This window comes from Scyliorhinus torazame, chromosome 19 (genome assembly GCF_047496885.1).
Source record: "Scyliorhinus torazame isolate Kashiwa2021f chromosome 19, sScyTor2.1, whole genome shotgun sequence".
Lineage (NCBI taxonomy): Eukaryota > Metazoa > Chordata > Chondrichthyes > Carcharhiniformes > Scyliorhinidae > Scyliorhinus > Scyliorhinus torazame.
This window is the reverse complement of record NC_092725.1, coordinates 4,478,994-4,493,465: the sequence shown is the minus strand read 5'-3', so window position 1 is coordinate 4,493,465 and position 14,472 is coordinate 4,478,994. Positions and strand designations below refer to the sequence as shown.

At 60.5% G+C, this 14,472-nt stretch overlaps 1 protein-coding gene across 2 annotated transcripts in view; it reads left to right on the top strand.

The window, feature by feature from the left end:
* LOC140395990 (sulfotransferase 1 family member D1-like) overlaps positions 1–14,472 on the top strand; it is a 135,204-nt gene that overhangs the window by 102,447 nt on the left and 18,285 nt on the right. For both annotated transcript variants that reach the window (XM_072484025.1, XM_072484026.1), the window contains exon 5: positions 13,653–13,779. In XM_072484025.1, the coding sequence (XP_072340126.1) occupies positions 13,653–13,779 (127 nt within the window). The remainder of the gene's footprint in view (positions 1–13,652; positions 13,780–14,472) is intronic.

The window sequence follows — 14,472 nt, the reverse complement described above, 5'->3', positions numbered from 1 at the left end:
GGGACTCCCTCACTCCCCCCCTCCCTCAGTCTCCAAACTGTGGGACTCCCTCAACTCCCCCCCTCCCTCAGTCTCCAAACTGTGGGACTCCCTCACTCCCCCCTCCCTCAGTCTCCAAACTGTGAGACTCCCTCACTCCCCCCGTCCCTCAGTATCCAAACTGTGGTACTCCCTCACGCCCCCTCCCTCAGTCTCCAAAACTGTGGGACTCCCTCAATCCGCCTCCCTCAGTCTCCAAACTGTGGGACTCCCTCACACCCCCCTCCCTCAGTCTCCAAACTGTGGGACTCCCTCACTCCCCTCTCCCTCAGTCCCCAAACTGTGGGACTCTCTCGCTCCCCCCTCCCTCAGTCTCCAAACTGTGGGACTCCCCTCACCTCCCCCTCCATCAGTCTCCAAAACTGTGGGACTCCCTCACTCCCCCTCCCTCAGTCTCCCAAACTGTGGGACTCCCTCACTCCGCCTCCCACAGTCTCCAAACTGTGGGACTCCCTCACACCCCCTCCCTCTGTGTCCAAACTGTGGGACTCCCTCACTCCCCCTCTCCCTCAGTCTCCAAACTGTGGGACTCTCTCGCTCCCCCCTCCCTCAGTCTCCAAACTGTGGGACTCACTCACTCCCCCCTCCCTCAGTCTCCAAACTGTGGGACTCCCTCACCTCCCCCTCCCTCAGTCACCAAACTGTGGGACTCCCCTCACTCCCCCCCTCCCTCAGTCTCCAATCTGTGGGACTCCCTCACTCCCCCCTCCCTCAGACTCCAATCTGTGGGACTCCGTCACTCCCCCCTCCCTCAGACTCCAAACTGTGGGACATCCTCACTCCCCCCACACTCAATCTCCAAACTGTGGGACTCCCTCACTCCCCCCTCCCTCAGTCTCCAATCTGTGGGGCTCCCTCACTCCCCCCTCCCTCAGACTCCAAACTGTGGGACACCCTCACTCCCCCCCTCCCTCAATCTCCAAACTGTCGGACTGCCTCACTCCCCCCTCCCTCAGTCTCCAAACTGTGGGACTCCCTCACTCCCCCCTCCCTCAGTCTCCAAACTGGGGGACTCCCTCACTCCCCCCCTCCCTCAGTCTCCAAACTGTGAGACTCCCTCACTCCCCCGTCCCTCAGTCTCCAAACTGTGGTACTCCCTCACGCCTCCTCCCTCAGTCTCCAAACTGTGGGACTCCCTCACTCCCCCCTCCCTCAGTCTCCAAACTGTGGGACTCCCTCACCCCCTCCCTCAGTCTCCAAACTGTGGGACTCCCTCACTCCCCCCCTCCCTCAGCCTCCAAACTGTGGGACTCTCGCGCTCCCCCCCTCCCTCAGTCTCCAAACTGTGGGACTCACTCACTCCCCCCTTCCCTCAGTCTCCGAACTGTGGGACTCCCTCACTCCCCCCCTCCGTCAGTCTCCAAACTGTGGGAGTCCCTCACTCCCCCCCTCCCTCAGACTTCAAACTGTGGGACTCCCTCACCCCCCCTCCCTCAGTCTCCAAACTGTGGGACTCTCTCACTCCCCCCTCCCTCAGTCTCCAAACTGTGGGACTCCCTCACTCCCCCCTCCCTCAGTCTCCAAACTGGGGGACTCCCTCACTCCCCCCTCCCTCAGTCTCCAAACTGTGAGACTCCCTCACTCCCCCCATCCCTCAGTCTCCAAACTGTGGGACTCCCTCACCTCCTCCTCCCTCAGTGTCCAAACTGTGGGACTCTCTCGCACCCCCCTCCCTCAGTCTCCAAACTGTGGGATTCACTCACTCCCCCTCCCTCAGTCTCCAAACTGTGGGACTCCCTCACTACCCCCCTCCCTCAGCCTCCAAACTGTGGGACTCCCTCACTCCCCCCTCCCTCAGTCTCCAATCTGTGGGACTCCCTCACTCCCCCCTCCCTCAGACTCCAAACTGTGGAACACCCTCACTCCCCCCTCCCTCAGTCTCCAATCTGTGGGACTCCCTCACTCCCCCCTCCCTCAGACTCCAAACAGTGGGACACCCCTCACTCCCCCCTCCCTCAATCTCAAAACTGTGGGACTCCCTCACTCCCCCCTCCCTCAGTCTCCAAACTGTGGGACTCCCTCACTACCCCCTCCCTCAGTCTCCAAACTGTGAGACTCCCTCACTCCCCGTCCCTCAGTCTCCAAACTGTGGTACTCCCTCACGCCCCCTCCCTCAGTCTCCAAACAGTGGGACTCCCTCACTCCGCCTCCCCCTCAGTCTCCAAACTGTGGGACTCCCTCACACCCTCTCCCTCAGTCTCCAAACTGTGGGACTCACTCACTCCCCCTCCCTCAGTCTCCAAACTGTGGGACTCCCTCACTCCCCCCTCCCTCAGTCTCCAAACTGTGGGACTCCCTCACTCCCCCCTCCCTCAGTCTCCAAACTGTGGGACTCCCTCACTCTCCCTCCCTCAGTCTCCAAACTGGGGGCTCCCTCACTCCCCCCTCCCTCAGTCTCCAAACTGTGAGACTCCCTCACTCCCCCGTCCCTCAGTCTCCAAACTGTGAGACTCCCTCACGCCCCCTCCCTCAGTCTCCAAACTGTGGGACTCCCTCACTCTGCCTCCCTCAGTCTCCAAACTGTGGGACTCCCTCACACCCCCTCCCTCAGTCTCCAAACTGTGGGACTGCCTCACTCCCCTCTCCCTCAGTCTCCAAACTGTGGGACTCTCTCGCTCCCCCCCTCCCTCAGTCTCCAAACTGTGGGACTCACGCATTCCTCCTCCCTCAGTCTCCAAACTGTGGGACTCCCTCACCTCCCCCACCATCAGTCTCCAAAATGTGGGACTCCCTCACTCCCCCCTCCCCAGTCTCCAAACTGTGGGAGTCCCTCACTCCCCCCCTCCCTCAGACTTCAAACTGTGGGACTCCCTCACCCCCCCCTCCCTCAGTCTCCAAACTGTGGGACTCTCTCACTCCCCCCCTCCCTCAGTCTCCAAACTGTGGGACTCCCTCACTCCCCCCTCCCTCAGTCTCCAAACTGGGGGACTCCCTCACTCCCCCCTCCCTCAGTCTCCAAACTGTGAGACTCCCTCACTCCCCCCATCCCTCAGTCTCCAAACTGTGGAACTCCCTCACTCCCCCTCCCTTAGTCTCCAAACTGTGGGACTCCCTCACCTCCGCCTCCCTCAGTCTCCAAACTGTGGGACTCCCTCACTCCGCCTCCCTCAGTCTCCAAACTGTGGGACTCCCTCACACCCCCTCCCTCAGTCTCCAAACTGTGGTATTCCCTCACTCCCCTCTCCCTCAGTCTCCAAACTGTGGGACTCTCTCGCTCCCCCCCTCCCTCAGTCTCCAAACTGTGGGACTCACTCACTCCCCCTCCGTTAGTCTCCAAACTGTGGGACTCCCTCATTTCCCCCGCCATCAGTCTCCAAAATGTGGGACTCCCTCACTCCCCCCTCCCTCAGTCTCCAAACTGTGGGAGTCCCTCACTCCCCCCTCCCCCAGTCTCCAAACTGTGAGACTCCCTCACTCCCCCCTCCCTCAGTCTCCAAACTGTGGGACTCCCTCACCCCCCCTCCCTCAGTCTCCAAACTGTGGGACTCCCTCACCCCCCCCCCCTCCCTCAGCCTCCAAACTGTGGGACTCCCTCACCTCCCCGCCATCAGTCTCCAAAATGTGGGACTCCCTCACACCCCCCTCCCTCAGTCTCCAAACTGTGGGAGTCCCTCACTCCCCCCTCCCTCAGTCTCCAAACTGTGAGACTCCCTCACTCCCCCCTCCCTCAGTCTCCAAACTGTGGGACTCCCTCACCCCCCCTCCCTCAGTCTCCAAACTGTGGGACTCCCTCACTCCCCCCCCCCCTCAGCCTCCAAACTGTGGGACTCTCGCGCTCCCCCCTCCCTCAGTCTCCAAACTGTGGGACTCACTCACTCCCCCCTCCCTCAGTCTCCGAACTGTGGGACTCCCTCACTCCCCCCTCCCTCAGTCTCCAAACTGTGAGAGTCCCTCACTCCCCCCTCCCTCAGACTCCAAACTGTGGGACTCCCTCAACCCCCCCCCTCAGTCTCCAAACTGGGGGACTCTCTCACTCCCCCTCCCTCAGTCACCAAACTGTGGGGCTCCCTCACTCCCCCCTCCCTCAGTCTCCAAACTGGGGGACTCCCTCACTCCTCGCTCCCTCAGTCTCCAAACTGTGAGACTCCCTCAGTCCCCCGTCCCTCAGTTTCCAAACTGTGGTACTCCCTCACTCCCCCTCCCTTAGTCTCCAAACTGTGGGACTCCCTCACTCCGCCTCCCTCAGTCTCCAAACTGTGGGACTCCCTCACACCCCCTCCCTCAGTCTCCAAACTGTGGGCCTCCCTCACTCCCCTCTCCCTCAGTCTCCAAACTGTGGGACTCTCTCGCTCCCCCCTCCTTCAGTCTCCAAACTGTGGGACTCACTCAGTCCCCCTCCCTCAGTCTCCAAACTGTGGGACTCCCTCACCTCCTCCTCCCTCAGTCTCCAAACTGTGGGACTCTCTCGCACCCCCCTCCCTCAGTCTCCAAACTGTGGGACTCACTCACTCCCCCTCCCTCAGTCTCCAAACTGTGGGACTCCCTCACTATCCCCTCCCTCAGCCTTCAAACTGTGGGACTCCCTCACTCCCCCCTCCCTCAGTCTCCAAACTGTGGGACTCCCTCACTCCGCCTCCCTCAGTCTCCAAACTGTGGGACTCCCTCACACCCCCTCCCTCAGTCTCCAAACTGTGGGCCTCCCTCACTCCCCTCTCCCTCAGTCTCCAAACTGTGGGACTCTCTCGCTCCCCCCTCCTTCAGTCTCCAAACTGTGGGACTCACTCAGTCCCCCTCCCTCAGTCTCCAAACTGTGGGACTCACTCACCCCCCTCCCTCAGTCTCCAAACTGTGGGACTCCCTCACTCCCCCCCCCCTCAGCCTCCAAACTGTGGGACTCTCGCGCTCCCCCCCTCCCTCAGTCTCCAAACTGTGGGACTCACTCACTTCCCCCTCCCTCAGTCTCCGAACTGTGGGACTCCCTCACTCCCCCCTCCCTCAGTCTCCAAACTGTGAGAGTCCCTCACTCCCCCCTCCCTCAGACTCCAAACTGTGGGACTCCCTCAACCCCCCCTCCCTCAGTCTCCAAACTGTGGGACTCTCTCACTCCCCCCTCCCTCAGTCACCAAACTGTGGGCCTCCCTCACTCCCCCCTCCCTCAGTCTCCAAACTGGGGGACTCCCTCACTCCCCCCTCCCTCAGTCTCCAAACTGTGAGACTCCCTCACTCCCCCATCCCTCAGTCTCCAAACTGTGGTACTCCCTCACTCCCCCTCCCTTAGTCTCCAAACTGTGGGACTCCCTCACTCCGCCTCCCTCAGTCTCCAAACTGTGGGACTCCCTCACACCCCCTCCCTCAGTCTCCAAACTGTGGGACTCCCTCACTCCCCTCTCCCTCAGTCACCAAACTGTGGGACTCTCTCGCTCCCCCCTCCCTCAGTCTCCAAACTGTGGGACTCACTCACTCCCCCCTCCCTCAGTCTCCAAACTGTGGGACTCACTCAGTCCCCCTCCCTCAGTCTCCAAACTGTGGGACTCCCTCACCTCCTCCTCCCTCAGTCTCCAAACTGTGGGACTCTCGCACCCCCCTCCCTCAGTCTCCAAACTGTGGGACTCACTCACTCCCCCTCCCTCAGTCTCCAAACTGTGGGACTCCCTCACTACCCCCTCCCTCAGCCTTCAAACTGTGGGACTCCCTCACTCCCCCCTCCCTCAGTCTCCAATCTGTGGGACTCCCTCACTCCCCCCTCCCTCAGACTCCAAACTGTGGGACACCCTCACTCCCCCCTCCCTCAGTCTCCAATCTGTGGGACTCCCTCACTCCCCCCTCCCTCAGACTCCAAACAGTGGGACACCCTCACTCACCCCTCCCTCAATCTCCAAACTGTGGGACTCCCTCACTCCCCTCTCCCTGAGTCTCCAAACTGTGTGACTCCCTCACTCCCCCCTCCCTCAGTCTCCAAACTGTGGGACTCCCTCACTCCCCCCTCCCTCAGTCTCCAAACTGTGAGACTCCCTCACTCCCCCGTCCCTCAGTCTCCAAACTGTGGTACTCCCTCACGCCCCTCCCTCAGTCTCCAAACTGTGGGACTCCCTCACTCCGCTTCCCTCAGTCTCCAAACTGTGGGACTCCCTCACACCCCCTCCCTCAGTCTCCAAACTGTGGGACTCCCTCACTCCCATCTCCCTCAGTCTCCAAACTGTGGGATTCCCTCACCCCCCTCCCTCAGTCTCCAAACTGTGGGACTCCCTCACTCCCACCCCCTTCCCTCAGCCTCCAAACTATGGGACTCTCGCGCTCCCCCCTCCCTCAGTCTCCAAACTGTGGGACTCACTCACTCCCCCCTCCTTCAGTCTCCGAACTGTGGGACTCCCTCACTCCCCCCTCCCTCAGTCTCCAAACTGTGGGAGTCCCTCACTCCCCCCTCCCTCAGACTCCAAACTTTGGGACTCCCTCACCCCCCCCCCTCAGTCTCCAAACTGTTGGACTCTCTCACTCCCCCCTCCCTCAGTCTCCAAACTGTGGGACTCCCTCACTCCCCCCTCCCTCAGTCTCCAAACTGGGGGACTCCCTCACTCCCCCCTCCCTCAGTCTCCAAACTGTGAGACTCCCTCACTTCCCCATCCCTCAGTCTCCAAACTGTGGTACTCCCTCACTCTCCCTTCATTAGTCTCCAAACTGTGGGACGCCCTCACTCCGCCTCCCTCAGTCTCCAAACTGTGGGACTCCCTCACACCCCCTCCCTCAGTCTCCAAACTGTGGGACTCCCTCACTCCCCTCTCCCTCAGTCTCCAAACTGTGGGACTCTCTCGCTCCCCCTCCTTCAGTCTCCAAACTGTGGGACTCACTCACTCCCCCTCCCTCAGTCTCCAAACTGTGGGACTCCCTCACCTCCTCCTCCCTCAGTCTCCAAACTGTGGGACTCTCTCGCACCCCCCTCCCTTAGTCTCCAAACTGTGGGACTCACTCACTCCCCCTCCCTCAGTCTCCAAACTGTGGGACTCCCTCACTAACCCCTCCCTCAGCCTTCAAACTGTGGGACTCCCTCACTCCCCCCTCCCTCAGTCTCCAAACTGTGGGACTCCCTCACTCCCCCCTCCCTCAGACTCCAAACTGTGGGACACCCTCACTCCCCCCTCCCTCAGTCTCCAATCTGTGGGACTCCCTCACTCCCCCTCCCTCAGACTCCAAACAGTGGGACAGCCTCACTCCCCCCTTCCTCAATCTCCAAACTGTGCGACTCCCTCACTCCCCCCTCCCTCAGTCTCCAAACTGTGGGACTCCCTCACTCCCCCCTCCCTCAGTCTCCAAACTGTGGGACTCCCTCACTCCCCCCTCCCTCAGTCTCCAAACTGTGAGACTCCCTCACTCCCCCGTCCCTCAGTCTCCAAACTGTGGGACTCCCTCACTCCGCCTCCCTCAGTCTCCAAACTGTGGGACTCCCTCACACCCCCTCCCTCAGTCTCCAAACTGTGGGACTCCCTCACTCCCATCTCCCTCAGTCTCCAAACTGTGAGACTCCCTCACTCCCCCGTCCCTCAGTCTCCAAACTGTGGGACTCCCTCACACCCCCTCCCTTAGTCTCCAAAATGTGGGACTCCCTCACTCCGCCTCCTTCAGTCTCCAAACTGTGGGACTCCCTCACACCCCCTCCCTCAGTCTCCAAACTGTGGGACTCCCTCACTCCCCTCTCCCTCAGTCTCCAAACTGTGGGACTCTCTCGCTCCCCCCTCCTTCAGTCTCCAAACTGTGGGACTCACTCACTCCCCCTCCCTCAGTCTCCAAACTGTGGGACTCCCTCACGTCCTCCTCCCTCAGTCTCCAAACTGTGGGACTCTCTCGCACCCCCCTCCCTCAGTCTCCAAACTGTGGGACTCACTCACTCCCCCTCCCTCAGTCTCCAAACTGTGGGACTCCCTCACTACCCCCTCCCTCAGCCTCCAAACTGTGGGACTCTCTCGCACCCCCCTCCCTCAGTCTCCAAACTGTGGGACTCACTCACTCCCCCTCCCTCAGTCTCCAAACTGTGGGACTCCCTCACTACCCCCTCCCTCAGCCTTCAAACTGTGGGACTCCCTCACTCCCCCCTCCCTCAGTCTCCAATCTGTGGGGCTCCCTCACTCCCCCCTCCCTCAGACTCCAAACTGTGGGACACCCACACTCCCCCCTCCCTCAGTCTCCAATCTGTGGGACTCCCTCACTCCCCCCTCCCTCAGACTCCAAACAGTGGGACACCCTCACTCACCCCTCCCTCAATCTCCAAACTGTGGGACTCCCTCACTCCCCTCTCCCTCAGTCTCCAAACTGTGGGACTCCCTCACTCCCATCTCCCTCAGTCTCCAAACTGTGGGACTCCCTCACTCCCCCCCCCCTCCCTCAGCCTCCAAACTATGGGACTCTCGCGCTCCCCCCTCCCTCAGTCTCCAAACTGTGGGACTCACTCACTCCCCCCTCCTTCAGTCTCCGAACTGTGGGACTCCCTCACTCCCCCCTCCCTCAGTCTCCAAACTGTGGGAGTCCCTCACTCCCCCCTCCCTCAGACTCCAAACAGTGGGACACCCTCACTCACCCCTCCCTCAATCTCCAAACTGTGGGACTCCCTCACTCCCCTCTCCCTCAGTCTCCAAACTGTGGGACTCCCTCACTCCCATCTCCCTCAGTCTCCAAACTGTGGGACTCCCTCACTCCCCCCCCCTCCCTCAGCCTCCAAACTATGGGACTCTCGTGCTCCCCCCTCCCTCAGTCTCCAAACTGTGGGACTCACTCACTCCCCCCTCCTTCAGTCTCCGAACTGTGGGACTCCCTCACTCCCCCCTCCCTCAGTCTCCAAACTGTGGGAGTCCCTCACTCCCCCCTCCCTCAGACTCCAAACTGTGGGACTCCCTCACCCCCCCCCCCCAGGCTCCAAACTGTGGGACTCTCTCACTCCCCCCTCCCTCAGTCTCCAAACTGTGGGACTCCCTCACTCCCCCCTCCCTCAGTCTCCAAACTGGGGGACTCCCTCACTCCCCCCTCCCTCAGTCTCCAAACTGTGAGACTCCCTCACTCCCCCGTCCCTCAGTCTCCAAACTGTGGTACTCCCTCACTCCCCCTCCATTAGTCTCCAAACTGTGGGACTCCCTCACTCCGCCTCCCTCAGTCTCCAAACTGTGGGTCTCCCTCACACCCCCTCCCTCAGTCTCCAAACTGTGGGACTCCCTCACTCCCATCTCCCTCAGTCTCCAAACTGTGAGACTCCTTCACTCCCCTCTCCCTCAGTCTCCAAACTGTGGGACTCTCTCGCTCCCCCTCCTTCAGTCTCCAAACTGTGGGACTCACTCACTCCCCCTCCCTCAGTCTCCAAACTGTGGGACTCCCTCACCTCCTCCTCCCTCAGTCTCCAAACTGTGGGACTCTCTCGCACCCCCCTCCCTCAGTCTCCAAACTGTGGGACTCACTCACTCCCCCTCCCTCAGTCTCCAAACTGTGGGACTCCCTCACTACCCCCTCCCTCATCCTTCAAACTGTGGGACTCCCTCACTCCCCCCTCCCTCAGTCTCCAATCTGTGGGACTCCCTCACTCCCCCCTCCCTCAGACTCCAAACTGTGGGACACCCTCACTCCCCCCTCTCTCAGTCTCCAATCTGTGGGACTCCCTCACTCCCCCTCCCTCAGACTCCAAATGGTGGGACAGCCTCACTCCCCCCTTCCTCAGTCTCCAAACTGTGGGACTCCCTCACACCCCCTCCCTCAGTCTCCAAACTGTGGGACTCCCTCACTCCCATCTCCCTCAGTCTCCAAACTGTGAGACTCCCTCACTCCCCCGTCCCTCAGTCTCCAAACTGTGGGACTCCCTCACACCCCCTCCCTCAGTCTCCAAACTGTGGGACTCCCTCACTCCCCTCTCCCTCAGTCTCCAAACTGTGGGACTCCCTCACTCCCCCCTCCCTCAGTCTCCAAACTGTGAGACTCCCTCACTCCCCCGTCCCTCAGTCTCCAAACTGTGGGACACCCTCACTCCCATCTCCCTCAGTCTCCAAACTGTGGGACTCCCTCACCCCCCTCCCTCAGTCTCCAAACTGTGGGACTCCCTCACTCCCCCCCCCTCCCTCAGCCTCCAAACTATGTGACTCTCGCGCTCCCCCCTCCCTCAGTCTCCAAACTGTGGGACTCACTCACTCCCCCCTCCTTCAGTCTCCGAACTGTGGGACTCCCTCACTCCCCCCTCCCTCAGTCTCCAAACTGTGGGAGTCCCTCACTCCCTCCTCCCTCAGTCTCCAAACTGGGGAACTCCCTCACTCCACCCTCCCTCAGTCTCCAAACTGTGAGACTCCCTCACTCCCCCGTCCCTCAGTCTCCAAACTGTGGTACTCCCTCACTCCCCCTCCATTAGTCTCCAAACTGTGGGACTCCCTCACTCCGCCTCCCCCAGTCTCCAAACTGTGGGACTCCCTCACACCCCCTCCCTCAGTCTACAAACTGTGGGACTCCCTCACTCCCCTCTCCCTCAGTCTCCAAACTGTGGGACTCTCTCGCTCCCCCCTCCTTCAGTCTCCAAATTGTGGGACTCACTCACTCCCCCTCCCTCAGTCTCCAAACTGTGGGACTCCATCACCTCCTCCTCCCTCAGTCTCCAAACTGTGGGACTCTCTCGCACCCCCCTCCCTCAGTCTCCAAACTGTGGGACTCACTCACTCCCCCTCCCTCAGTCTCCAAACTGTGGGACTCCCTCACTACCCCCTCCCTCAGCCTTCAAACTGTGGGTCTCCCTCACTCCCCCCTCCCTCAGTCTCCAATCTGTGGGACTCCCTCACTCCCCCCTCCCTCAGACTCCAAACTGTGGGACTCACTCACTCTCCCTCCCTCAGTCTCCAAACTGTGGGACTCCCTCACCTCCTCCTCCCTCAGTCTCCAAACTGTGGGACTCTCTCGCACCCCCCTCCCTCAGTCTCCAAACTGTGGGACTCACTCACTCCCCCTCCCTCAGTCTCCAAACTGTGGGACTCCCTCACTACCCCCTCCCTCAGCCTCCAAACTGTGGGACTCCCTCACTCCCCCCTCCCTCAGTCTCCAATCTGTGGGACTCCCTCACTGCCCCCTCCCTCAGACTCCAAACTGTGGGACACCCTCACTCCCCCCTCCCTCAGTCTCCAATCTGTGGGACTCCCTCACTCCCCCTCCCTCAGACTCCAAACAGTGGGACACCCTCACTCCCCCCTCCCTCAATCTCCAAACTGTGGGACTCCCTCACTCCCCCCTCCCTCAGTCTCCAAACTGTGGGACTCCCTCACTCCCCCCTCCCTCAGTCTCCAAACTGTGGGAGTCCCTCACTCCCCCCTCCCTCAGTCTCCAAACTCTGAGACTCCCTCACTCCCCCCTCCCTCAGTCTCCAAACTGTGGGAGTCCCTCACTCCCCCCTCCCTCAGTCTCCAAACTCTGAGACTCCCCCCTCCCTCAGTCTCCAAACTGTGGGAGTCCCTCACTCCCCCCCTCCCTCAGTCTCCGAACTGTGGGACTCCCTCACTCCCCCCTTCCTCAGTCTCCAAACTGTGGGACTCCCTCACTCCCCCCTCCCTCAGTCTCCAAACTGTGGGACTTCCTCACTCCCCCCTCCCTCATTCTCCAAACTGTGGGAGTCCCTCACTCCCCCCTCCCTCAGTCTCCAAACTGTGGGAGTCCCTCACTCCCCCCTCCCTCAGTCTCCAAACTCTGAGACTCCCCCCTCCCTCAGTCTCCAAACTGTGGGAGTCCCTCACTCCCCCCTCCCTCAGTCTCCAAACTGTGGGAGTCCCTCACTCCCCCCTCCCTCAGTCTCCGAACTGTGGGACTCCCTCACTCCCCCCCTCCCTCAGTCTCCAAACTGTGGGAGTCCCTCACGCCCCCTCCCTCAGTCTCCAAACTGCGGGACTCCCTCACTACCCCCTCCCTCAGTCTCCAAACTGTGGGACTCCCTCACTCCCCCCTCCCTCAGTCTCCAATCTGTGGGACTCCCTCACTCCCCCTCCCTCAGACTCCAAACAGTGGGACACCCTCACTCACCCCTCCCTCAATCTCCAAACTGTGGGACTCCCTCACTCCCCTCTCCCTCAGTCTCCAAACTGTGGGACTCCCTCACTCCCCCCTCCCTCAGTCTCCAAACTGTGGGACTCCCTCACTCCCCGCTCCCTCAGTCTCCAAACTGTGAGACTCCCTCACTCCCCCGTCCCTCAGTCTCCAAACTGTGGTACTCCCTCACGCCCCCTCCCTCAGTCTCCAAACTGTGGGACTCCCTCACTCCGCCTCCCTCAGTCTCCAAACTGTGGGACTCCCTCACACCCCCTCCCTCAGTCTCCAAACTGTTGGACACCCTCACTCCCATCTCCCTCAGTCTCCAAACTGTGGGACTCCCTCACCCCCCTCCCTCAGTCTCCAAACTGTGGGACTCCCTCACTCCCCCCCCCTCCCTCAGCCTCCAAACTATGGGACTCTCGCGCTCCCCCCTCCCTCAGTCTCCAAACTGTGGGACTCACTCACTCCCCCCTCCTTCAGTCTCCGAACTGTGGGACTCCCTCACTTCCCCCTCCCTCAGTCTCCAAACTGTGGGAGTCCCTCACTCCCCCCTCCCTCAGTCTCCAAACTGGGGAACTCCCTCACTCCCCCCTCCCTCAGTCTCCAAACTGTGAGACTCCCTCACTCCCCCGACCCTCAGTCTCCAAACTGTGGTACTCCCTCACTCCCCCTCCATTAGTCTCCAAACTGTTGGACTCCCTCACTCCGCCTCCCTCATTCTCCAAACTGTGGGACTCCCTCACACCCCCTCCCTCAGTCTCCAAACTGTGGGACTCCCTCACTCCCCTCTCCCTCAGTCTCCAAACTGTGGGACTCGCTCGCTCCCCCCTCCTTCAGTCTCCAAACTGTGGGACTCACTCACTCCCCCTCCCTCAGTCTCCAAACTGTGGGACTCCATCACCTCCTCCTCCCTCAGTCTCCAAACTGTGGGACTCTCTCGCACCCCCCTCCCTCAGTCTCCAAACTGTGGGACTCACTCACTCCCCCTCCCTCAGTCTCCAAACTTTGGGACTCCCTCACTACCCACTCCCTCAGCCTTCAAACTGTGGGACTCCCTCACTCCCCCCTCCCTCAGTCTCCAATCTGTGGGACTCCCTCACTCCCCCCTCCCTCAGACTCCAAACTGTGGGACTCACTCACTCCCCCTCCCTCAGTCTCCAAACTGTGGGACTCCCTCACCTCCTCCTCCCTCAGTCTCCAAACTGTGGGACTCTCTCGCACCCCCCTCCCTCAGTCTCCAAACTGTGGGACTCACTCACTCCCCCTCCCTCAGTCTCCAAACTGTGGGACTCCCTCACTACCCCCTCCCTCAGCCTCCAAACTGTGGGACTCCCTCACTCCCCCCTCCCTCAGTCTCCAATCTGTGGGACTCCCTCACTGCCCCCTCCCTCAGACTCCAAACTGTGGGACACCCTCACTCCCCCCTCCCTCAGTCTCCAATCTGTGGGACTCCCTCACTCCCCCCTCCCTCAGACTCCAAACAGTGGGACACCCTCACTCCCCCCTCCCTCAATCTCCAAACTGTGGGATTCCCTCACTCCCCCTCCCTCAGTCTCCAATCTGTGGGACTCCCTCACGCCTCCCCTCACTCAGGCAGGTTAAAGGCAAGAGTGAGGACTCCCTAATGGATTTGAGCTTTCTCTTCCCAGACCATAGTAATCGCTCGTAACGGCAAAGATAATCTTGTGTCGAATTTTCATTTCCATCGAATGGACATCGTGATGCCGGAGCCGGGAAACTGGCCGGAGTTCTTCCAAAAATTCCTGCATGGACAAGGTGAGATTTCACTGCACATCAACAAACCCCTAATTGAGCATCAAACACTCCCAGGACAGGTACAGCACGGGGTTAGATACAGAGTAAAGCTCCCTCTACACTGTCCCCATCAAACACTCCCAGGCCAGGTACAGCATGGGGTTAGATACAGAGTAAAGCTCCCTCTACACTGTCCCCATCAAACACTCCCAGGACAGGTACAGCACGGGGTTAGATACAGAGTAAAGCTCCCTCTACACTGTCCCCATCAAACACTCCCAGGACAGGTACAGCACGGGGTTAGATACTGAGTAAACTCCCTCTACACTGTCCCCATCAAACACTCCCAGGACAGGTACAGCACGGGGTTAGATACAGAGTAAAGCTCCCTCTACACTGTCCCCATCAAACACTCCCAGGACAGGTACAGCACGGGGTTAGATACAGAGTAAAGCTCCCTCTACACTGTCCCCATCAAACGCTCCCAGGACAGGTACAGCACGGGGTTAGATACAGAGTAAAGCTCCCTCTACACTGTCCCCATCAAACTCTCCCAGGACAGGTACAGCACGGAGTTAGATACAGAGTAAAGCTCCCTCTACACCGTTCCCATCAAACACTCCCAGGACAGGTACAGCACGGGGTTAGATACAGAGTAAAGCTCCCTCTACACTGTCCCCATCAAACACTACCAGGACAGGTACAGCACGGGGT